General features: G+C 37.1%; 1 protein-coding gene across 2 annotated transcripts in view; it reads left to right on the forward strand.

Annotated features, from left to right (window-relative positions):
- KIZ (kizuna centrosomal protein) overlaps window positions 1-24,865 on the forward strand; it is a 163,407-nt gene that overhangs the window by 12,293 nt on the left and 126,249 nt on the right. Inside the window, exon 4 of one of the 2 annotated variants that reach the window (XM_054574142.1) lies at window positions 6,061-6,151. The exons of the other annotated variant lie outside the window; for it this stretch is intronic. Within the exon in view, the coding sequence (XP_054430117.1) occupies window positions 6,061-6,151 (91 nt within the window). The remainder of the gene's footprint in view (window positions 1-6,060; window positions 6,152-24,865) is intronic. 2 annotated transcript variants of the gene reach the window in all.

The raw sequence follows: 24,865 nt of genomic DNA on the forward strand, positions 1-24,865 counted from the left end.
TAAGATAATGACCTCTAGATCTCTCTATTGTAAGATACTTTTTTCCTTTGTAAATTAGTAAATAAGTCTATGAGATGATGGTTTGACATCTTGGGAATATCTTATTCCTCAGCAATCTTTTACCTAGTGGTTTTAGGGTCTATTAATAATGCCTGCATCAGCCATAAGGGAGGTTTTGAAATGGTGATTTTCTAGTTTTATCTTCTGCATCTATAATTATTGATTTCTCATTATAATCAAATGTGAGAGGGAGGAATTTGAAGAGCAGAATTATCCTTTGTAAATATTTTATTGAGAGCATCTGTTGTATATAATAGGATATGAAAAAACTTATATAATGAGTTACTAAAGAATAACAGTATAAGGGACCATAAAGAAAAATGATAAATTATATATATAGGAATATGTAAAGTTTTATTCATAAACATCGTTCAGAAATTACATAGATGTTACTTTTTAAATTTTGGATAAGGAATGCCTTTTAAAAAAAATCTGCTGATGGCATAAAAGAACAGATCATGTAGCTACGATTGGGAGAGATGTTGAGTTCCATGGAGAACTGTATTTGGCAGTCACACTAAGTCCACATGCCCACATGCTTTATGTGTGCTCATGAAACCAGGCATTGGCACCACTTAGCTCAGCAAGCTGTGCAAGAGGCAGAGTTTCAGAGTAGAGGAGGTTTGTCTCTGGTGTCTTCCAATCTCTTTCTGATTCTTTTTGTGGCACTGTTCAGTGGAGGCCTTAGAAATATGCCAGAACCACTTTGTCTCTTAATCCTGCTCCATTCAGGTATCAGATCTTAATCTTCTTTACTAACTGACCTCATATAAGTCTCAGTAGAAAGATGTTATGATTAAGCATGTTTATAGTATATTGCCCACACACCTCAATATGCTGGAGGTAGGGTATTTCCCCTTGAATATAAGTAATGCAAATGAACTTCTAGTTAATTGGTATAATTTCTGAAAGTGAAGCAAAGTGAAGCAGTGTGGGAGAAGTGGGGATTTGCCCAAATTATTTCTCCCTCTTTGTAAGACTAGGACTACTTTATTATATAATGTTGAATTTTTTTAAATGGACTAAAAGGTTAAAAAACTATTCAACTGATTTTTATGAATGCTATTACTTTATTTGGGGGACCTATAATAATTTTCAGGGCTTGTCCTGGCTGGTATGGTTCAGTGGACTGAACACTGGCCTGCAAACCAAAGGGTCATTGATTTGATTCCTAGTCAGGGCACATGCCTGGGTTGCAGGCCAGATCCCCAGTAGGGGGCACATGAGAGGTAACCACACATTGATGTTTCTCCCTCCCACTCCCGCCTTCTCCCTTCCTTCCCCTTTGTCTAAAAATAAGTAAATATAATCTTTTAAAAAAGTAATTTTCAGGGCTTTCTAAGGCTATCGATCTATTACGTAATTTTGAAAATAAAGTGTTGTGACTGTATTGCTAAAGAGGCTGAATAAACTCAGTTCAAGAATGTAAATAGTAGTATTAGTAATGCTGTAAAGACTGTATCCTTCTCTCCCTTTCTGTTCCCCCTCTTTCTGTAGGAGCAACTTTTATAGAAGAAATCCAAGTTGGTCCTTAGAGGAGTTTTCCTTGCGTAGCATTTGCCCTTGTCTGAGATTGGCTTCTCCCCAATATTTATCCTGAGACAGGGGTTCAAATATAAATGGATAATTTGGGAAGTACAAGGAATGTCAGTGGCAAGTGGGGAAGTGAGTCACGGCAGCACAGGTAACTGAAAAAGGGTATATTATAAAGCTGACTACCGCAAATGGCACCTCATGGAAACTCTGGCAAATTGTTCAAAGCATATGGAATATGCGTACACTGGCTTCCAAGCATAATTGATTGAGGACTGATAGGGGAGGAGTGAGGTGATGGAGAATTAACCATGTGCCCCTGCGGACAAAGCAGCCTCCCCAGGAACCCTAGGCACAGAAACAGGGATTCTGGAACTTTGGAGCACCCAGAAAGGTCCAAAGGACCTGCGTGGAGCATTGCCATCTTCTGCTTTAGTCTTCCACATTCAAGTGCCAGGCATGGGGCTGACATGTCAGGGCACTCAGGGAAGGTCCCCAAGCAGGGAGGTCATCACCTGGTTATGTCTCTCTTCTGTCTGAAATCCTTGAGTGCACAGCCTTTTCAAGACAATGCCCAGAGGTTAGTTTCTGCCTGCATACCAACCCACGGATTCAACCTTCTTAGACACATGCATATACACATCCTCTCTGTCTTTCTCAAACAAATGCAGACATATGCACATTTTTGTCCCCAACCTGTCTCTTTCCTCCTTCTCCCTCCATTTCTGTCATTTTCTCCTATCTCTGCGTTCTCCCCTATTATGGTCTCCTTCTCTTCCCACCTCCTGCCAATGTCCCATTCTTATCTCCTCCATATCCCCCATCTCTTCTCTCTCTTCCAACCCTATATCTTCCCACTGTTTCTCTGTATCTTTATCTCCCACACATGTGTGCGCGCTCTTTTACACATGCTTATTCACTCACTTGTACCACCCACAGAATTTTAAACATGCTAAACAATTTGCATTTCCTTGAAAGTACCACATTATCTCCCATATCCTTCAACTAGAAGGCCTCTGTCCCTTTATCCTGCCTTAGGTCTGTGTCATAGCTATCTTAGTAAGCACTACCTTCATGGTATTATAATTGATTATGAGTCTGTTTTTCCACATTGCTATGAGCTCCTTGTCATTATTTTCATACTCTGTATATGGCCCAGAATATGGCACATAATAAATACTCAGTAAGCATTGAGACTGTACCCTTGATTGAAAATTAATTCTTCCATGTTTTTTGTCTTGTTCTTTTATGGACCATGAACAACAATGTAAGAATTAATGTGATATTGATTGTACTCTGTGTTATACCCTCCAGGGGCATTTGTTCTTAATAGCAGAGGCATTCTGAAGATATATCATTATTTAAAGATGTGATTCTTGTTGAAAATTCAGTCATTAGGTTATTTGTGTCTGTAGGGGATAAAATTTGAGGCAAACAAATCTTTTGAGCTCTCATTCAATTCCTGCTAAGCACTGTGACAGCCTCTGTGGGCACAGCATGACCTTCAGCTTCCTGGATGACAAAGTGTAGGAAATCCTGTTTTTTGTCAACAAAAGTGTCTTGCCTGTTAATATGAATTAGTTTAATAAATAAGTGTTCCTTCATAGCTTAGCTCCTGGTTCAGGATCTAAGAGGAAGCCTGGAAAAACTAGAAGGAAAGCAAAAGATAGTGAATTATAGTCCCATCTTTCCTCTTCACCCGAGAGTCAAGTCAGACAGTTTATGTAACTCTCTGTACCCATCCTTCAACTTTAATATGAGGAGGCCAGGCCCCCTAATTTTAAATTTCTGTTCAGTTTTATAACTGAGAATTACTGTACAATCCCAAAGATCAATGAAAAAAAAAACAAGATAAGCTGTGAAAAAAAGGTACTTTCAGGCAAGTAGTAATAAAGGAGAAATTGAAAGAATGTGAATAAGAATACAGAAGAAAAGGAAACATAATGGAAAATGGGATGTGTTTTAAGAATGGAAGGATATCCCAGAGATCTGAAAGATCTGCCAGAACCTTCATCTTCTTTTTCCATGACCACAGGTTGTTGTCAACAGATTTCATTAAATGAAAAGAAGTAAATGGTGCAGAGTAGAGAAGTGAATAGAAAGGTCCTTCTAAATTTAGGTGGGCAGCATCAAGCCCAGTGTTCCAAAGCAGTACAGTAACAGAACAAGTTACCAGATGAACACAGTTAATTCAATGCTTATGGGTTTCTTAAAACAAATTTCCCCTTGGGGAGTTAGGGAATGTGGAGATTATCTTTAGAGAAACTGAACCAGCAGATACTACTGGGCATGAGTAGTTAGGCCTCTGAAGCAGTAGATCTGACTCTGAGGTATCTAGGTTAGATGGCAAGAAGAGAATAGGCAGCTGAGTCTGCACCAGAGAGAAAGGGTGCAGTTAAGTCCTAATGTATTGTGGAAATAAGAGAAACACATGAAACCTGATCAGAGAAGAAATAGGTAGTAAGACATGAAAGGCTGATTGTTGGAGAAATAGAAGCATATAGGGGTACATGCTGTGCTGTTTCATTAGACATGTTTTAGCTGGGAAACTCTTAGAAAGATTCATCTATACAGTATTTTCCAACTTAAATAAAAAACCCCAGCAAACTTTTAAACATAGTAGAACCCTTTGTTTAAATGCAGATAAAAGAAAAAGTGGAACTAGGGGGCCTTATGGCTCCTGTAGAGCATAGTTGAAAACCCCTGCTCTCCAGTGTTCAGGGTATAGATTTGATGGATGATAACCAAGTATCCTATGTATAAATAAAAAGCAAAGAAAGAGAGGAGAGCAGTTTTAGGTGGAAATCCATGGTCTTAGATGGTGCAGAGTTCCAGCTTATATCAGTTACCAATTTGCCATAGCAACTCTTTTATTTCAAATACATTGTACAGTTTTTATTTGAATCTTTAATTTAGGAGAGCAGCTATAGTTCAGTAAATTTTTCAGGAGCATTGAGAACAATCTATCAATAAATTGGACTCTTGATATTTTTCCTTACTGATTCTTATGAAGCCCTAATATGGTAATCATTTTTTGCTTCAGCAAAATGAATTGAATAACACTCCTATGTTTCCATGAGAGAGTGCTCTGTCTTTGGAAGGTATGGCTTGGAAATGGTTCCATAATGAGGAAATGTGGTGTGATGCCCATTGCATGTTTGTAACTGATCTCAAAGAGGAGAAGAAAGCATTTGTAGTCACAGAAACAAAGAATTTTTGCTTAACCTCAGGTTACTTAATAAACCTCTGTTTATTTGGTAATCCACCTCTCATCCCTTAAGATACTTTGCCTTGGAATCTCAAAAGTATGCCTGTTGAAAGTTCTTGGGGCTAAAAATTAAATATTTCTGAGTTCAAAGAAATAGATATAAAATAGATGTAAAATGTATTTTCATAATTGCCTATTTCTTTATTTTTGGTTCATTTTATGGCTTATTCTGGCCTTATAAAACTTTTATTTAATTCAGAATTCAGTATCTATTGAGATCATTACTGCTATATGTCATGTTAATATTCTGATAGAGAAAACAAATATTCCTGCTTAACTGTTATTAAAAATAGGGGCAGCATGTAATACCTTTTAAGATATTTTGAGGGAGTCAAATCAGTTTTGGTTATTATTATCTGTTCAGTTTTTCTGTGTCAAAACAAAGCCCAGGCCTATTTTAAGTTCAGACTGAGAACTAAGGAAGCAGTTTTCTAAATTGGTTATCTCATAGATGTGTTTCTAATTACAGTGCATCACTGCCTAATTTAGAATATGCTCTGATGCTTACCTGTGATGGACTGCATTCAGTGACTTTTTTAGGTTTCAGTTACAAACATACTGACTCAAAGTGATTTTTTATGCCTTGCTGTTAAGAAAAAGTCATTTTATGATGGAATCGCTTTCATCAATTATAGTGGGAAAATGATGCAACATCTTTATGTAGTTATTAGTGCCAGAGCAAACTTGATTCCTATGGTGCTGATCATTGATGTCTGTAGTGTGTTTTTATTCATAGAAAATAGAATTTGTGTTAAATTGATGATCTAGCAAATAATTTACTGTTGTTACTAGCACAACCATGATTATTATGTAGATATCATACAGATAAGTCAATAAGATTGATTTCTTTTGTTTAGGACAAAACTTTTCAGAGAAAACAGTGTTCGACTGTTACTTTCATAATAAAGCAACTGGATTATTATGATAGCTCAGTATATCAAGGTTTTACTCCCTGAATTGATGAGAGACTAAGTAAAAATCCATTGAATCTTATTTTACTTAAAAACATATAACACTTTATAGAATTCCGCTTTTTGTACGTGCTGTTTGTGAAATTATCTATCTTCTAAGATAAGTTGAATTTCTCAGTGATACTAGTTTTAGTTGCTACCTCAATGTACCTTTTCTGCAAAGACTAAACAACATAGACAGGTCCTAGTTGTAATTTTACCCACTATAAAACCAAACTTTATATTTAGATTGAATATGAGACTCAAATTAAGAAGATGCAGCTACTCTCAAAAGATAGCCTGGGAGTAAAAGACGAACTGAAAAATGAAGACAGAGAAAAGATAATAAATTGAAATGATAAACTTCTGTCAACAGATGATTTTTGGAGTGTTCACCTTTTAAGATATTGTTTTTAAAGAGCATCTTATTACAAAGATATTTTTATTAAACCTTAAGTGACTATTTAAAGACTGTTGCTTATAGGGTATTGCTTTAATGTCTAATTCAGTCAAATTAGCTGAAAGGCAGTGACTGTGGGTGCAAAAGAGAGATTCCAAAGAAAACCTCAGTGTTGTTAGTAGGTGAAATTGTGTTTTTCTAAATAATGTTTTAGAACTGCTTTTTTCTCTTAGTTTCAAAACTATATTAAATGAAAAATAAACAAAATGTGGCATTTTGCTCCTTTTTTGTGTATATAATTTTGTACATTTTAACCTTTTGAGAGATAAAGTGGAAAGAAAGGATTGCATTTCTAAGCAACAGACAAAACTGGAAAGGAATACTTAAATGAATTCTGCTATGTATCTGCCATAATGCAGGCTTCTAATCCTCCCGCCTATCTCCATATAAATGATTCTGTTCAAGACCATAGATGTTTTCTTCACTAAAAGCAGTAAAGCTCTTTTAGATGAAATGTCTAAAAACATCTTGTAATAACTTGGAGCATGCTGGCAAGAGTAGTCACTTGTGACTATGTGTGGAAACCCCCTCAACCAGTCGATATTGTAATAAGCAAAAATGGTAGCATCACTCCATTATTCAGAGAAGCCAACAGCGTGCTTGTTCCTTAGGCTGCAGCATTCATTAAGAAAAGCTTACAGGGCTGAAAGCTGGAAACAGATGATAACGGGATATGATTTTCATATTTAATGCTTTCCTTGAAAGAGTATGTGTGCTACAGATTGATAGAAGAATCAACTGCTACTTTACTAAAAGACTTTCAGGTTTGCCCTGTAGCTACCGATGGAATCATTCAGCCAAGAAATTAACTTTTTCTCCTTTTACCTGCTTTATATATCTGCTAAGCAGGCTGCCTGGCTGCCAGTATATGTTATTATGCAGTTAACTGTTTGGTATTTAAGACTCTTATCAGGAAAGAAACAGAGGCCACACTATTTTGTTTTTATAGTAGGAGGAAGGTTTTAGTTTTTTTTTTTTTTTTTTTTTTTTTTAACATGCATTAGCAGGCATTAATCTGAATTTATAGGAAGTTTTAGTTCTCCTTCCCAAAGATTACAAAGTTAAAACCACCTAGAATTTAGAGCATTTTTTAAACTGTAAGATACAAAACACCAAGCCGCAGCAACCTTGACCTATATTAAAAAGGCCTTTAATGATAAATGAGTTCTGTGTCATTAGATATATGACAAATGTGGTGTGATGTGACAGACTTATAAACCACTCAGGCAGTTTTTGTGTTTGACATTTGGACATGAAATAATTGATTTGTTTTCAATCTATAAATTTGTTCTTTCTATGCCATTTCTGGTAAACGCATTCTTAGTACAGCAGTGTCAATGGTACTTAAGTACAATGGGAGACTTTTTTTTCCTATTTGCACTACTGATTCCTTACCCAACATATGGTTATTTAATCTCCTTGTAAGTCATATTTAAAATTAAGGCAGAGATACACTACTGACAACTTCTTAAAATGTTACACATAATAATTAGAACAGAAATTTTTCCTTTATACTGAAAAATGTCACCTCCTTAAAAGCTTTGACTGTTGACTGTGTCAAACCTAAAAATTAATTAGGTAGACCTGGCCAGTGTGGCTCAGTGGGTTGGGCGTTGTCCCAGAAAGCAAAAGGTCACCAATTTCAGTCCTGGTTGTAGGGCCGAGTCCCCAATTGGGGCATATGTAGGGAGGCAACACATTGATGTTTCTCTGTTTTTCCTTCCCTTCCCCTCTCTCTAAAAATAAGTAAATAAATACAATTTTTAAAAAAGAATTAATTAGGTAATATTTTGAGAAATGTATATCTTGCTTTTTCCAATTTCCCATTGATGTTCTATCAATTAAAAGGTAAATATATTTTACCAAAATAATGAATTATTTTTTAAAAACTTTATTTTTTCTTACTAATTTTTTAGTTATTATTCAATTACAGTTGCCCCATTTTCCCCCTATTACTCCCTCCCACCTACCTACCCTCACCTTCAACATTCTATCTGCCACCCTACCCCTGGTTGTCTTTGTCCATGGGTTCTTTATACATGTTCCTTGATGGTCTTTCCCCTTCTTTCCACCACTATGACTCTGCCCAGTCCCCTCTGGTTACTGTCATTTTGTCCTTTATTTCCATGTCTTTGGTTCCATTTTGCTCACTTGTTTGTTTTGTTCATTAGGTTCCACTTATAAATGAGATCATATGGTATTTGTCTTTCATCCCTTGGCTTATTTCACTTGGCATAATGCTCTCCAGTTCCATCCATGTTGTTGCAAAGGGTAGGAGCTCCTTCTTTCTTTCTGCTGTATAGTATTCCATTGTGTAAATGTATCACACTTTTTTGATCCACTCATTTACTGATGGGCACTTAGGTTGTTTCTAGCACTTGGCTATTGTAAATTGTGGTGCTATGAACATTGGGGTACCTAGGTTCTTTTGAATTGGAGTTTCAGGATTCTCAGGGTATAATCCCAGCAGTGGAATTGCCAGGTCAAATGGCAGCTCCATTTTTAGTTTTTGGAGGAAACTCCATATTGTCTTCCGCAGTGGCTGCACCAGCATGCATTCCCACCAACAGTGTACTAGGGTTCCCTTTTCTCCACAACCTTGTCAGCACTTGTTGCTTGCTGATTTGTTTATGATAGCCATTCTGACTGGTATGAAGTGGTTTTAATTTGCATTTCTCTGATGGCTAGTGATGCTGAATATCCTTTCATATGTCTCTGGGCCTTCTGAATGTCCTTCTTGGAGAAGTGTCTGTTCAGGTCCATTGCCCATTTTTTAATTGGATTGTTTGTCTTCCTGGAGTGGAGTTGTGGGAGTTCTTTATCTATTTTGGAGATTAAACCCTTGTCCCAGGTATCATTGGCAAATGTGTTTTCCAATACGGTTGGTTGCCTTTTTATTTTGCTGAAGTTTTCTTTAGCCTTGCAGAAGCTGTTTAATTTGATGAAATCCCATTTGTTTATTCTTTCCATTATGTCCCTTGCTCTATGGAACAACATATTGGTGATAATATCTCTGTGTGGAATATCTGAAATTTTCCTGCCCATGCTCTCCTCTATGACTTTTATGGTGTCATGACTTAGATTTAAGTCTTTTATCCATCTTGATTTTTTTTTGTGTTTATGGTATCAGTTGGTGGTCGTTTCATTTTTCTGCATATCGCTGTCCAGATCTCTTAACACCATTTGTTGCAGGGGCTATTTTTACTCGATTTTATGCTTCTGCTCCCTTTGTCAAATATTAATTGACCATGGAGACATGGATTTACTTCTGGACTCTATTCTGTTCTGTTGGTCTGTGCATCTGTTCTTGTGCCAGTACCAGATTGTTTTGATTATAGTGACCTAGTAATATAGTTTGATGTCAGGTATTGTGATCATTCCTACTTTCTTCTTCTTTCTCAAAACTGCTGCAGCTATTCGGGGTTGTTTATAGTTCCATATAAATTTTTGAAATGTTTGTTCTATGTCTCTGAAATATGTCGTTGGTATTTTAATAGAGATTGCATTGAATCTATACACTGCTTCGGGTAGTATGGACATTTTGATGATGTTAATTCTTCCAATCCATGAACACAGTATATGCCTCCATTTGTTTGTGTCTTCCATAATTTCTTTCTTGACTCTTGTGTAGATTTCTGAGTACAGGTCTTTTACCTCCTTGGTTAAGTTTATTCCTAGGCAGTTTATTTTTCCTGTTACCATATCAAATGGGTTTTTTTTCATAATTTCTGTATCTTATATTTCATTGCTGGTGTACAAAAATGCCTTCAATTTCTGAATATTAACTTTGTATCCTGCTGTTTTGCCAAATTCATTATTAGGTCGAGTAGTTTTTTGATGGAGTCTATAGGGTGTTCTATGTATACTGTGATGTCATCTGCAAACAATGGGTGTTTTACTTCCTCCTTTCCAATTTGGATGCCTTTTATTTCTTCTTCTTTGATGACTGTGGCTAGAAATTCCAATATTCTGTTAAATAGAAATGGTTAAAGTGGACACCCTTGTCTTGTTCCTGATCTTAGTGGGAAAGCTTTTAGTTTTTGCCCATTGAGTATGATGTTGGCTGTCGGTTCTTCATATATGGCTTTTATTATGTTGTGGTATACCCCCTTTACTCTCACTTTGATTAGTGTTTTTATCAGGAATGGATGCTATACATTATCAAATGCTGTTCCCCCATCCATTGATATGATCACATGAGTTTTGTCTTTCATTTTGTTTATGTGATATATTATATTTATTGATTTGTGAATATTGAGTCATCCTTGCATCCTTGGGATGAATCCCACTTGATCATGGTGGACGATCTTTTCAATGTATTGCTGGATGCAGTTTGCCAATATTTTGTTGAGGATTTTAGTGTCTATGTTCATCAGCAATATTGGCCTGTAATTTTTTGTTGTTGTTGTGATTTTGTCTGGTTTTGGGATTAGGATGATGCTGGCCTCATAAAAAGTGTTTAGGATTCATTCCTCTTATTGGGTATTTTGGGAATAGTTTGAGAAGGCAAGGGTTAGCTCTTTCTTACATATTTTGTAAAATTCTCCTGTGAAACTGTCCAGTCCAAGGCTTTTGTGTACGAGGAGTTTCTTCATTACTGCTTCAATTTCACTAGTTGTTATTGGTCTGTTCAGGCTTTCTGCTTCTTCTTGATTCAGTTTTGGAAGATTATGTGTTTCTAGAATTTTGTGCATTTCACCCAGGTTCTCAAATTTCTTGGTATATAGTTGTTGGTAGTAATTTCTTACAACCCTTTGTATCTCTGTGGTATCAGTTGTAATCTCTCGTCTTTCATTTCTTATATTATTTATCTCCCTTTTTTTCATGATGAGTCTGCTTAAAGGCTTGTCCATTTTGTTTATCTTTTCAAATAACCAGCTCCTATATTGATTGATCCTTTGAATTGTTCTTTTCGTGTCTATGTCATTCAATTCTGCTCTGATCTTGATTATTTCCTTCCTTCTACTTGCTCTTGGATTTGTTTGTTGTTGTTTCTCCAGTTCTGGAAGATGTAGAGTTAGGTTGTTTATTTGAAATGTTTCTATCTTTTTTAGGTAGGCCTGTATTGCTATGAACTTCCCTCTCAGGACTGCCTTCACTGTGTCCTGTAGGTTTTGGACTGTTATGTGTTCATTTCCATTTGTTTCCAGACACTTTTTGATTTCTTCTTTGATCTCATTATTGAACCATTTATTGTTTAATGACATGCTATTCAGTCTCCATGATTTTGAATGTTTTTGAGTTTTTTCCTTGAGGTTGGTTCATAGTTTCAGGCTCTGTGATTTGAGAAAATGCTTGTCATGATTTCAATTTTCTTGAATTTTTTGAGGCTTTTTTTGTGTTTTTATCATATAGTATCTCTTTGAGGATATTCCATGTGCATTTGTAAAGAATGTGTATTTTGCTTCTTTGGAATGAAGGTTCAATACATATCAGTTAAGTCCATCTCATCTAGTGCATTGTTCAGTTCCACAGTCACCTTTTTGATATTTTGTTTGGGAGATTTATACATTGTTAACAGCAGCGTGTTAAAATCCACTACTATCAGTGTGTTGCTGTCTATATCTTTCCTGAAACCTCCAAGATTTTCCTTACATATTTGGGTGCTCCTATGTTGGGTGCATATAGGTTTACAATGTTTATGTCTTCTTGATGGATTCTTCCTTTGAGTATTATGAATTGTCCTTCTAAGTCTCTTTTTATAGCCTTTGTTTTGAAGCCTGTTTTCTCTGATACAGGTATTGCTACCCCAGCCTTTTTTTTCCTGTCCATTTGCCTGGGATATTTTTTCCCAACACTTCACTTCCAGACTAGGTGTTTTGTTCTGAGGTGGGTCTCTTGTAGGCAGTATATGTGTGGGTCACATTTTGTAATCCATTCAGCTACCCCATATCTTTTGATTGGAGCATTTAATCCATTTACACTTAAGGTTATTATTGATAGGTTCTTACTCATTTTTCCCCTTTGTACCTGTGTTCTTCTCTCTCTCTTACTCTTTTCCTTCATTTTCTTAAAGCCGTCCCTTTAGCATGTCTTGCAGTGCTGGTTTGGTGGAGGTGTATTCTTTTACTTTTCTTTTGTTTGGGAAACTCCTTATTTTGCCTTCCATTTTAACTGAGAGCCTTGCTGGGTAGAGCAGTCTTGGTTGCAAGCCTTTGCTTTTCATTACTTGGAATGTTTGTTGCCATTCCCTTCTTGCTTGCAGTGTTTCTGTTGAGAAGTCAGCTGCTAGCCTTATTGGAGTTCCCTTATATGTTACTCCCTTGTTGCCTTTAACATTCTCTCTTGTTGCCTTTAACATTCTCTCTTTGTCCTTGATATTTGCCATTTTTATGATGATGTGTCTTGTAGTGGACCTCTTTTATTTGCTCTTATGGGTACCCTCTGTGCTTCCTTGACTTGTGTGACTTTTTCTCTCCTCCAATTCAGGAACTTTTCCATCATTACTTTTTTAAACAGATTTTCTCTCTCTTCCTCCTCCTCTTCTCCTTCTGCTATTCCTATCATATTGATATTATATGTTTCATGTTGACCTGCACTTCCCTTAACATCTCTTCATTCTTTTTGAGTCTTTTTCCATTTTCTTGCTCTTTCTGGGTGCTTTTTTCTACTTTGTCCTCCAACTTGCTGATTCTATTCTCTGCTTCATCTAGCCTGCTTTTGATTCCTTCTACTGCGTTCTTAAATTCAGAAATTGTATTCTTTATTTCCTCTTGTGTCTTGTTGATAGTTTCTGTGTCCTTTTTCATTATGATATAGTTCACAGTAAGTTCCTTGTAAGCTTCTCTGTAGTTTTTGGTAGTTCTCACTAGGCTCATTGAGCTTCTTTATATCCATTGTTTTGAATCAATTTCTGATAGTTTACTTGCCTCTATTTCATTTAGCACTCTTTGTGAGGTTTGCTCCTTTCCTTCTGATTGGGTGTTGTTTCTTTGTCTTTTGATTATTTGTGAGACTTTTCTTGTTTTCTTCTACTTCTTACATTGATCTGACTTCCTGACTTTGTGATGTGAACTATGGTAGGAGACCTGTGAGATTCAACAGTGCATTCTCCTTGATCTCCTGAACTTGATGCTCTTGGGATGCCTTCTGTACCATTTATGTGGCTCTCTGGATGTAATACGGTTTTTATTGTTGTGGGGTTGTTCTTTGGCTGGTCCTTCTCTGCAGCTGGTTGACTCAGGGTCAGTCCACCCACCACGACCTGTATGCTCTTGTGCAGGTGCTACCAGTATTAGGCCACAAAACCCAGGAAACAAACCCATACCTGCAAAAATAACTACCACCCACAATCACACTATCATCAGCAGATGAACCAGTATTAGTAAGGGTGTAAAGAGATTAAGACTATTAGGATCTGGCCAAGAAGGAGGCATTGGCAGAAATTCTTTGTTTCCTCACAGGACTAAAATAAGGATAATAACCAATTTAAAAACAAAGGGCAACCAGAACTGCCAGAAAATCAAACACATGGAAGTCCAACAACCAAGGAGTTAAAGAAACATTCATCCAAATCAGTAGAAGTGGCAGAGAGGACGCACAGCTAGGTGGTGGCTTGTGGACCAGGGCACGTGATCCCACATTTGTGCATGGATAAACCTGCAGGAACAACTAGGGGAACAAGACAGACCACGAAAGCCAGGCTTTCCAGCATGGGAAACAAGACTCAAAACCCCTGGCTATAAAAATTTGTGGGTGTGGCAGCCGTGGGAGAAACTACCAGCCTCTCAGAGAGTCCTTGAGAGAGGCCGTGGGATCCTAGAATGTACACAAATCCACCCACCTGAGGATCAGCACCTGAAAGGGCACAGTCTACCTGTGGGAAGCAAGGGAAGTGATGGAAACTGGAGCAACAGCCAAGCAAGCGGCATTCTTCTCTCTCTTACTCCTCCCCCATGACAGCACCACAATACAGCAAAGAAGGTTGACCCACTCTGGTTGAATACCTAAGGCTCCACCCCTTACAACATAATAGGTGCTCCAAGACAAAGAAATATGGCCCAAGTGAAAGTACAGATCAAAACTCCAGAGAAAGAACTAAGCTATGAGGAGATAGACAACCCATTTGATGCAGAGTTCAAAATACTGGTAATCAGGCTGCTCACAGAATTGATTGAGCTCAGTCGCAAAAAGAAGGAAGAAGTTTAGGCTATGCAAAGTGAAATAAAGGAAAATATACAGGGAGCCTACAGTGAAGGGAAGGAAACTGGGACTCAAATCAGAGATTTGGAACAAAAGGAAGAAATAAACATCCAACTGGAACAGAATGAAGACACAGGAATTCAAAAAAATGAGGAGAGGCTTAGGAACCTCTGGGGCAATTTTAAACGCTCCAACATCTGAATCATACGGGTGTCAGAAGGAGAAGAGGAAGAGCAAGAAATTGAAAACTTATTTGAAAAAGTAATGAAGGGAAACTTCCCCAATTTGGTGAAGGAAATAGACTTCCAGGAAGCCCAGAGAGTCCTAAAGAAATTGGACCCAAGGAAGAACACACCAAGACACATCATAATTAAATTTCCCAAGATTAAATATAAGGAGAGAATCTTAAAGGCAGCAAGAGGAGAGGAGGCAGTTACCTGCAAAGGAGTTCCCATGAGACTATCACCTGATTTCAGAAGAAACCTGACAGGCAAGTAGAGGCTAGAAAGAAGTATTCAAAGTCATGAAAAGCAAAGACCTCCAGCCAAGATTACTCTATCCAGCAAAGCTATCATTTAGAATCGAAGGGCAGATAAAGTGCTACCCAGATAAGGTCAAGTTAAAGGAGTTCATCATCACCAAGCCCATATTATATGAAATGTTAAAGGGGCTTATCTAAGAAATAGGGGAAGATCAAAAACTATGAAGAGTAAAATGACAACAAACACAACCATCAACAACTGAACCTAAAAAGCATAAAGAAAAACTAAGCAAACAACTACAACAGGAACAGAATCACCGAAAAGGATATCACATGGAGAGTTATCAGTGAGGTGGAGGAGGGGGAGAATGGACTGAAAAAGTACAGGGAATAAGAAGCATAATAGGAAGGTACAAAATAGGCAGGGGGAGATTAATAATAGAATAGGAAATGGAGTAGCCAAAGAACTTACATGTACAACCCATGGAGATGAACTAAGGGGAGGAGGATGCTAGTGGGAGGGTGCAAGAAGGAAGGGAATAAAGAAGAAAAAAATAAGGACAACTGTAGTAGCATAATCAGTAAAATATGCTTTGAAAAAATAATACACAAAAAAGATTAAGACTATTATAAGAAAAGCAAGCAAATATGAGATGACCTACTGAAAGAAAAATGATTTTGAGAGTTTAAAGAGAGGATCTCTAATAAGAGTAGGGAATCAGAGTAATGCAAAGAGAGACAGTAAAATTTACATCATAAATAAGGGAATGAAGAAATCAGAATGGAGTAAGATAAGGGAAGTGTATAATATTAGGTTTAAAAAGAAATTAAAGTAAGAGAAAGAAAAAGAAAAAAATAATAAAAAATAGGAACCAAATTGGAGAGAAGATCCACCACAGTTCTAACAACAACAAACGAACTAAAATTAATGTAGGTGGGATGGGAGTAAGAGTGAAAAAAGAAAGAAAAGCTTACAGGATGTATAGAGAGAAGGGAAGTGATTTCGAGATGATAGTGGGAGAAGGACCACTAACAGTGAGGAACGAAAACCAGACTAAGACATGGAAATATTAAAATTTGAGGCAAATAGAAAAAAAAAGGGGGAGAAAAGGGAAGGATGAAAGAGAAAAAAGAGGCTAAGACAGGGCACAGTTAAAATATGAGATGAGAAAAAGAGTAGAAGAAGGGAATGGTAAAATTTGAGATTTGAAATACAAAATTAATGGAGATCTAGAGATAAAATTGAAAAAATGCAGCAACTACTACTGTATTCACAACAAATGAACAAAGACTGCTAAAGGTGGAGAGAGAATGCAGGTATTTTAAGAGGGGTAAAAAAAAATGTGAGATGACCAATGACAAGAAAACTGGTTTTGAAAGGGCGAATGTGGGAGAAATAGTAAGAGTGTGGGATGGAAAAAAGTTGTAGCAAGAGAGAAAACAAAATTTAAAATGAAAATAATAAGTGGAAAGAAGAAGGTAAAATGTGGTAAGGGGAGGGAGGGGCAAAATATGTGAATTGAAATAACCTGTTGACTTAATATGCACAAACTTGATGGACCCAAAATGAATGTTAAAAGCTATGCAGGAAAGAAAATACCACAAATCATGGGGGAGACCATGGTGGATTTTGTTTCCGTAGCATCTAGTATTTACCACTGTTTTTTCTGTCTGGAGCCGGCTCTGGTGATGTCAGATGGTGACCCCGTCTGACCTTAAGCAGCCTGTTCGAGACTACCAGGGATCTACTGTCTGTTGCTGATTCCTTCATTTGTTAATACAGTCACTCTTCTCTCAGCCGCAGACTTAAACAGGGCAGGGCAGAGTCCCTCCTGGGGGGAGGGCTATTATTTCCCCTTGGGCTGTTGCCACTCGGAGGGAAGTGGTCTGCCTGAGCAAGATGGCTGCTGTGGTATGTGGAATGATTCAGCACTGGCATCCTGGAGTCTACTCTCTTAGTTCTCTCCCCAGAGTCTCCATCCCCAGTCTCTCCTTAAGCATCTCTAGTTCACTCTTCCCCCATATTTGCTGGAGCCCAGGGTAAGTGGCTGCAAATGGAAATTTGTATGTTGGCCCTTTAAGCAGCTCTGTCTGTCTCTGGCAGAGAGCATCCCTGTGGCTTTTCACTGCTGGATGTTATCTGTGTACTTTTTGAGATCTGGTGCCCTAGGCTTGGGATCCCAACTTGGGGTTTAGACCCCACAATTCTCAGGAGGATCCAACCAGCTGCTTAAGTATTCCTTCGACACTACCACCCGTGGGCACCCAGCCAGCTCTCTCCTGTCTCCACCGCACTTCCTACTAGTCAGGTTTTGCTGAAGCTGATTCTTCTGTCTGTCCAAGGTTACAAGGCTTCTCTCTCGCTATTGTTCAGTTGTTTGTCCCGGGTGATTTTTCCACAATTTAGTTGTAATTCTGTATTGGTCCTAGGAGGAGATTAGTGTGACTTCAGTTCACTTCTCCACCATCATGGGAGCCCCTGCAAAATCATGAATTAGTCGATACTTATTAACTGATACTAATTTTAGGACAATTCCTTAGCATTTTAGTTTTTATTTTTCAGTAGGAATCGGTGCTCCTCTTCTTTAGGCAGTCACATGAATTAGTCTCTGTGCACAGAGTCATTGATCTCCAGGACCTGGCCTGAAGCACAGTATGGCCTCACTGGTTGAAGTCAATAAATAGTTGCTGAGCAAGTATTCTGTTTGAGAAGCCCAGCCAATGAAGAGTTGGAAGAGGTTATTAGCTGTTACTAGGATTATTATAGTGATCAAGAATATTAGAAGGTAGTAAGCCCTTCTGTGAATGCCACATGCTTGTCCTTTAGGTGCTTTCCACATAGCGCTAGTCTTTCTAAGGCATGGCATAGATTGTGATATGTGCCAGTTACTTGGGGTAGACATGAGCCGCATGAGAAAGGGCATATGCCTACTCTGAAGTGAGTAATACATGGCTTGGTAGAGGAGGTGATGTTTGAGTTTCTGGCCGGAAGGATGGGTAGAATGTGTCAGTGGGGATGTGATAGACATTCCAGGGTTAGGAAAGGTTGTGAGAGAAGTAGGAAAGATCAGTGGGTAGTTTCCCAGTCTTGCTAAAGTCTAGTGCTCTTATAGGGAAGTAGTAGAAAATGAACTTGGAAAAATATATCATGGAACGTAGTACCAGGCTCAAGAATTGAAATTTATTCCTGGAATTGTGTGTGTGTGGGGAGGGGGGAGGCAGATGGGAGGATGTAGGTAAAGAAAGGAACTGTGAACAGAGCTACATCACAGTTGTGCAGCTGTAGGAAGATCAGTCTGGCAGTGCTGTGTCGGATGAGCTAGAAGAAAGACCTTGTGAAACTGAGGAAATCAGCATCAGTAACCAAGGACCTGAATTAAGGGTTGCCTTTGAAGTGGAAAACACTAATGAAGGGGAGGGTATCTATCAGTTTAATGACAATTGGGAATTATTAAGAGATAGTTTTAAAAAGTGGTTGTGTAACTTTCAACCATAAACAGTAACTTGGATGCCCTAAGTAATGAAATAGGAGCTGTGTAATTTTTTTAATGTAAAGTTCTAGCTCAGTTTTGTAATAAGACATCCACTGTTTTCATGGATCCATTGGCTCCTCTTCTGAGTCATATGTACTCTCAGTGAATTAATAATTGGTTTATTCATCCCCCAAGCTTGTTTCCAGTAATAGTTTTAGGAAATTTTTAATAGATAGTAAAAAGACAATGTTCAGGTCCCCATTTGACTCCTCACAAATTTTACTGTAATTTAATAATCTTTCTCCTCTATTATACACTGTCATTTTAAAAAGTTATTGATTGATTTTAGAGAGAGCGAGTAGAAAGGAGAAAAAAAGAGAAACATCAATTTGTTGTCCCTCTTATTTATGTGTTCATTGGTTGCTTCTTGTATGTGTCCTGACCAGGGATTGAACCCACAAGCTTGGAGTATCGGGACCACTCTCTAACCATGGGTTACCTGGACAGGACTACATTGTTGTTTTCTAATATGGGGGTAAAATCTAATTCTGCTGGTCTCTAGGCCTGTTCTATTTGCTGAGTTTTTTTTGTATTAGCAATGACTAAAACATCAAAAAGTACATACTCAATGGAGGTGGAGATGGCACTTGTGAATGAGTATAAATTTTGGGGTGGGGTTGTGAAGTTTATTTGAACTATAATATTGTGAAATACACTCTGCTAAAATGAACTTAATTCGTCACAATGAACTTATACTCTGCCAGGGCTGGAGGACCTGTGAGTTGCATCACACCGCTAAAGGCTGATTGAGGTGGCTGATTCCACTGTTGTAAACCTTTCTGCAAGGGTCACATGAAGAATGGTTGTGCAGGTTGTTACTCTCACTTCTAGTAAGAGTAATAACAAGGGGTTATGATCATTGCAGACTTGTTCTGTGTCAGATGCTACATTAAGCTCTTTATATTCATCAACACATTTAATATTCTCAACAATCCTGAAAGCAGATGTATTGTCACCCTGCTTTTATAGGAAGGCTGAGAGAGGTTAGTTATCTTGCCTAAGAGTACATAACTAGGGATAGTCAAAACTCAAACCTAGACCATGTGGCTTTAGCATCCATGTTAATAGCCATTTTGTTATACTGCCTTCTAAAGTTGTTTGGATGAAATGCTCTTCAAAAGTTGGGAGAAATTCTGGTCAAATAAAAACAACCTAGCCACATCATATGAAATATTTCAGTAATTCATTTAGATGCTACATTTTTACCTAAACTTGAGTAGGGTGAAATGGTCTCTCTTGGGTACCAAAGCAGCTGCTGCCAATTGTGAATCCAATGCCTCATGCCACTCATGCCCACCCACCATACACTCCCAATTCATTTTGTTTCTAAGTCCAGTATGGCAACTCTTAAAGATCAGCTGATTGTGAATCTTCTTGTTCTTAAGGAAGAACAAAGCTCTCAGAACATGATTACAGTAGTTGGGGCTGGTGCTGTTGGCATGGCCTGTGCCATTAGTATCTTAATGAAGGTCTCTTGGCAGATGAATTTGCTCTTGTTGATGTCATGGCTTTGTTTGTTTTTAAAATTGTTTTTGAAGGATTGGTGTTAATTCTTTAAACATCTGATAGAATGCACCCATGAAGCCTTCTGGTCCTAGACTTTTCTTTCTGGGAAGTTTTTTTGTTTGTTTGTTTTTGTTTTTTGTTTTTTGTTATAATTCAATTGCTTAACATAAGAATGTTAACACATAATAATTCTTACTCTTATTTTCTGTTTCTTCTTGAGTTAGTTTTGGCAGTATGTGTGTGTGTATGTAAGACTTTGTCAAACAGCAGTGTGGTGGTTACCAAAAGGAAGGGAGTTAGGGATTGGGGGAGTGGGGAGGGCCTAATATATGGTGATGGAAGATGGTTTGTCTTTGGGTGGTGGGTACACAGTGTAATAGATCTTGTATCATAGAAATGTACACTTGAAGCCTATATGATCCTATTAACTAATGTCACCCCAACAATTTAATAAAGATTGAAAAAAAATTTGTCAAATTTACCTATGTTATCTAATTTGTTGACATAAGTATCTCTTTATAATAGTTTTATACCTGTAAGGTTGGTAACAAAGTACAACTTTCTGATTTTAGTAGTAGTTAAATCTTTTCTCTTTTTCTTGGTCAGTCTACCTAAAGGTATGTCAATCAGTTGATCTTTTCAAACAATATTTGGTTTGTTGATTGTCTCTAGTGCTTTTCTATTCTCTAATTCCTTTATTTCTGCTCTAATTTTTCTTACAGTTTACCCTATGTATCCCACAGGTTTCACATCCAAGGATTCAACTACCTGTGAATTGAAAACAGTATTTTCAGTCCACAGTTGGGAATCCATGGGTGTAGAAGGCCAACAGTATGCATTGTTCTACACCATTTTATATATGGGAAAAAAAGCAGTTGCCGATTTTGATGTCTTTAGCAGGTCCTGGAACCAATCACCTGCAGATACCAAGCAAGGACTGTATCTTCTTCCTTCTGCTTGTTTTGGATTTAATTTGCTTTTCTTTTTTATTTAGATACAGTTCTTTTTATATATAGGTTTTTACAGCTATCAATTTCTCCTTAAGTGTTACTACTCATAGGTTTTACTATGTTGTTTTCCTTTCTGTTCATTTCAAACTATTTTCTGATATCCCTTGTGATTTCTTCTTTGAGTCATTAGTTATTTAGGAGTTCACTTTTTAATTTCCACATACTTGTGAATTTGTCAAATTTCCTTCTTTTATTGATTTCTAATTTCATTCCATCATTATCAGAGAACATAGTTTCAATCCCTTTTAATTTATTCAGACTTGATTTATGGCTTAATATAACATATCCTGCAAAATGTTCCATGTGCACTTTAGAAGAATATATAGTCCATATTCTGCTATTGGTAGGTGGAGTCTCCTGTATGTCTGTTAGGTCTAGGTTTATAGTTGTTCAAGTTCATCTTTCTAGTTGTTTTATCCATTATTGAATGTGGAGTATAGAAGTCTCCAACTATTATTGTTGAATTGTCTATTTCTGTTTTCAGTTTTCTCAGTTTTTGCTTTATGTATTTAGGACATTGTTAGATATACATGTGTTATTAATTGTAATATCTTTTTCACAAATTATACCTTTCATCATTATAAAATATCCTTTGTCTCAGGCAACAATTATGTATCTTAAAGTTTATTTTGTCTGATATTAGTATACCTATTCCAGCTTTTTTTGGTTACTGTTTGCATAGCTTATACTTTTCATGAGGCTCTGTGTGTCTTTTCCCTGTGTTTTAACCTGTTTGTGTCTTTGAACCTAAAATAATCTTGTTAGACAGCATATAGTTAGTTAATGTTTTTAATTCATTCTGCCAGTGTCTAACTTTAATCATATTATTGAATCTATTTAAATTTAATATAATTACAGAGGAGGCAGGGATTTTTTTCCTACATTTTTTTTGTTTCTTTAATCATCCAACTGCCTTCTTTTGCATTCATATATATTTTCTAGTGTACCATTTTAATTATGTGTCATTTATTTTAATGTGAGTATCCTGGTGTTATAATTTATGTTTTAGTTTATAATAATCTAATTTGGACTGATATCAACTTAATTTCAATAGCATGCAAAAACTTTGCTTCTTATAGCTCCAATTCTTTCCTGCTCTTTTGTGATATCATTGTAATACAAATTATGTCTTTATATCTTACATGCTACTTATAAACATAGATCTGTAATCATTGCTCAATGCAATTCTCTTTTACATTAAAAAGGAGAGAAAGGAGTTACAAACAAAAAATATATTAATGATATCATTTATATTTACCATGGAACTACCCTTACCAGCACCTCTTATTTCTTAATGTGGACTTGGAGCTAATGTATAGTCCTCTCATTTCAGCCTTAAGGATTTCCTATAGTATTTCTCGTAGGACAGATATAAAGTGGCAGATTGTTTGTTTTTGCTTAGCAAAGAATGCCTTAATTTCTCCTTCATTTTTAAAGGAATACTTTGGTGGATGCAGAATTCTTGATTGACAGACATTTTCTTTCAGCACTTTGATTATGTTTTCCTACTGCCTACAGGCCTCCATGGTTTCTAATGAGAAGTCACCTGTTAATCATTTTGAGGATACCTAGTTTTTCAGGAGTAATTTCTCTAGTTTTGCTTTCAAGACTCTCTTTCCTTCTTTGGCTTTCAATAGTTTGGTTATGATGTGTTTAGGTGAGGATATCTTTGAGTGTATTATACTTGGACTTTATTGAGCTTCTTAGATGTATAGAATAGTGCTTTTTATCAAATTTGAGAAGTTTTCACCATTATAACTTCAAAAATCTTTCTGTACCTTTCTCTTTTTCTTCTCCTTCTGAGACTTTCATTAGGAGATTAATGAAAGGAGATTAGGAGATCAAGATTGATACACTTGATGGCATCCCACACATCTCTGAAACTCTGTAAAATTTTCTTCATTCTTTTTTCTTTCTTTTTCTCAATCTGGATGATCTCAGTTGACTTATATTCAGGACTGTTGATTCTTTCTTCTGCCTATTCATACCTGATGTTGAGTTCCTGTAGTGAATATTTTATTCTGGTAATTGTACCTTTCAACTGCAGAATTTCTATTTGATTCTTTTTTAAAAACAATTTTATCTTTTTTTTGATAGTCTCTGTTTAGACATTGTTTGAAAACTTACCTTTCACCTCAGATATGATTTTAGTTTGAACATAATTAAAATTGCTAATTTAAAGCCTCTGTCTAGTAAGTTCACCATTTGGCTTCTTGCTTTTTCCTCCCAGTGTATAAACCATACTTTCTTGTTCTCTTTAATGTCTCACAATTATTTGTTGAAGTTTGGACATTTTAAATAATAAAATATGGCTACTCTGAACATAAGACAGTCCTCCTCTTAGAATTTGTTATTGCTGTTTGTTTGTTTAGTAACTTTCTGAAATTATGATGTGAAGTCTGTATTCTTTGTCATGTATGGTCACTGAGGTTACTGTTCAGTTAGCTTGGTGACTGGCTAATGATAAGATGGAACTTTCTTTAAATGCCTAAAACCAGTAAGTCTCACAGTCTTTACCAACGGTCTTTGGGTGTATGTTTGGGCATACCTTCAACACTCACCCAGGCAATTTACAACTCCACCTTAACCTTCACTTTGTGCCTGCACAGAGGCTCATGGTAAACCTGACACGAGTGCTTAGACCCTTCTCAGGACTTTTTCCTGAGCATGCTCACAGCCTCACATGTGACTGGTCATTTAGATTTTTGGAAATATGTTGAAGCACTTGAAAGTCCCATATAGATATCGTTCACCATTTTTCCTTTTAAGATTTTTTAGTTAGCCTATTGTTTGTCCAACTGTCATCAAATGCCTTACGAAGTCCCAATATTAAAAACTTGCTTCTGATTATTATCAACAAATTCCTCCAGGGAAATGGAAGTTTACAGTGGGTCAGCTCCAACTCAGGCCAAATAAAGACAATCTAGTGAGTGCTGTCTACCAGGAAACCATCTCACAGCTCAAATAATGACAGTTCTCTAGGATTAGGGCTTTGAAGGGGTTCCATCCCTTCTCTACTCTATTTAGTGTCTGCACAGCTGCTACTTTACAAGCTGTGATTACAGGCTACTGGTTTTCAAGGCTACTACAGAATTGAGGAGGGGGAAATGGGAATGAGGCAAGCTAAAAACACTACAAATTCTCCCAAGATAGCTGAAAGCCTTCAGTTAAATTCCAGAGTTCTGAACAGTTATTCTAAAGATGTTTTCCAATGGGGCAAGATGGCAGAGTGAAAGGAAGTCACATTGACCTCCTCCCAGGGCCAATCCGGAATTACAATTAAATTATGGAGACATCACCCAAACGAAACAACCGAACTATACTGAGAGAGAGGCCTTATAACCTCAGACACACAGAAGAATAAGCTACAGAAAAATCTGACTGCAGCAGCACAAAAACACGCAAGACGTAGTTGGACAGAATGAACCTCAGTCAACCAGCCAGAGGGAAGGATCCACAAAAGAACAACCAAACAACTGCTAAGCCAAATTACTTCCAGAGAGCCAACATAAATGACATAAAAGGCATCCAAAGAGCAGCAAGTTCAGGAGATCAAGGAGACTGCACCACTGAATCTCACAGGCCTGCTACCATAGAATTTCACACCGCAAAGTGAGGAAGTCAAGACAGATCAATTTAAGAGCAGAAGCAAAAAAGAAGAGTCTCAGAAATAATGGGAAGACGGAGATACAACCCTCAAATGAAAGGAAAGGCGGAATCCTCAGAAAGAGTACTAAATGAAAGAGGGCAAGTGAACTATCAAATACTGAGTTCAAAACAATGGTTCTAAGAAGCTCAATGAGCTCAGTGAGCTCAGATAGATTTACCAGAAACTACAGGGAAACTATGAGGAACTTACTGCAAACTATATCAGCATGAAAAAAGACATAGAAACTATCAACAAGAGGCAAGAAGAAAGGAA

The sequence above is a fragment of the Pteronotus mesoamericanus genome, unplaced genomic scaffold (assembly GCF_021234165.1).
Source record: "Pteronotus mesoamericanus isolate MK-2021 breed Mesoamerican mustached bat unplaced genomic scaffold, CSHL_Meso_final contig_25, whole genome shotgun sequence".
Lineage (NCBI taxonomy): Eukaryota > Metazoa > Chordata > Mammalia > Chiroptera > Mormoopidae > Pteronotus > Pteronotus mesoamericanus.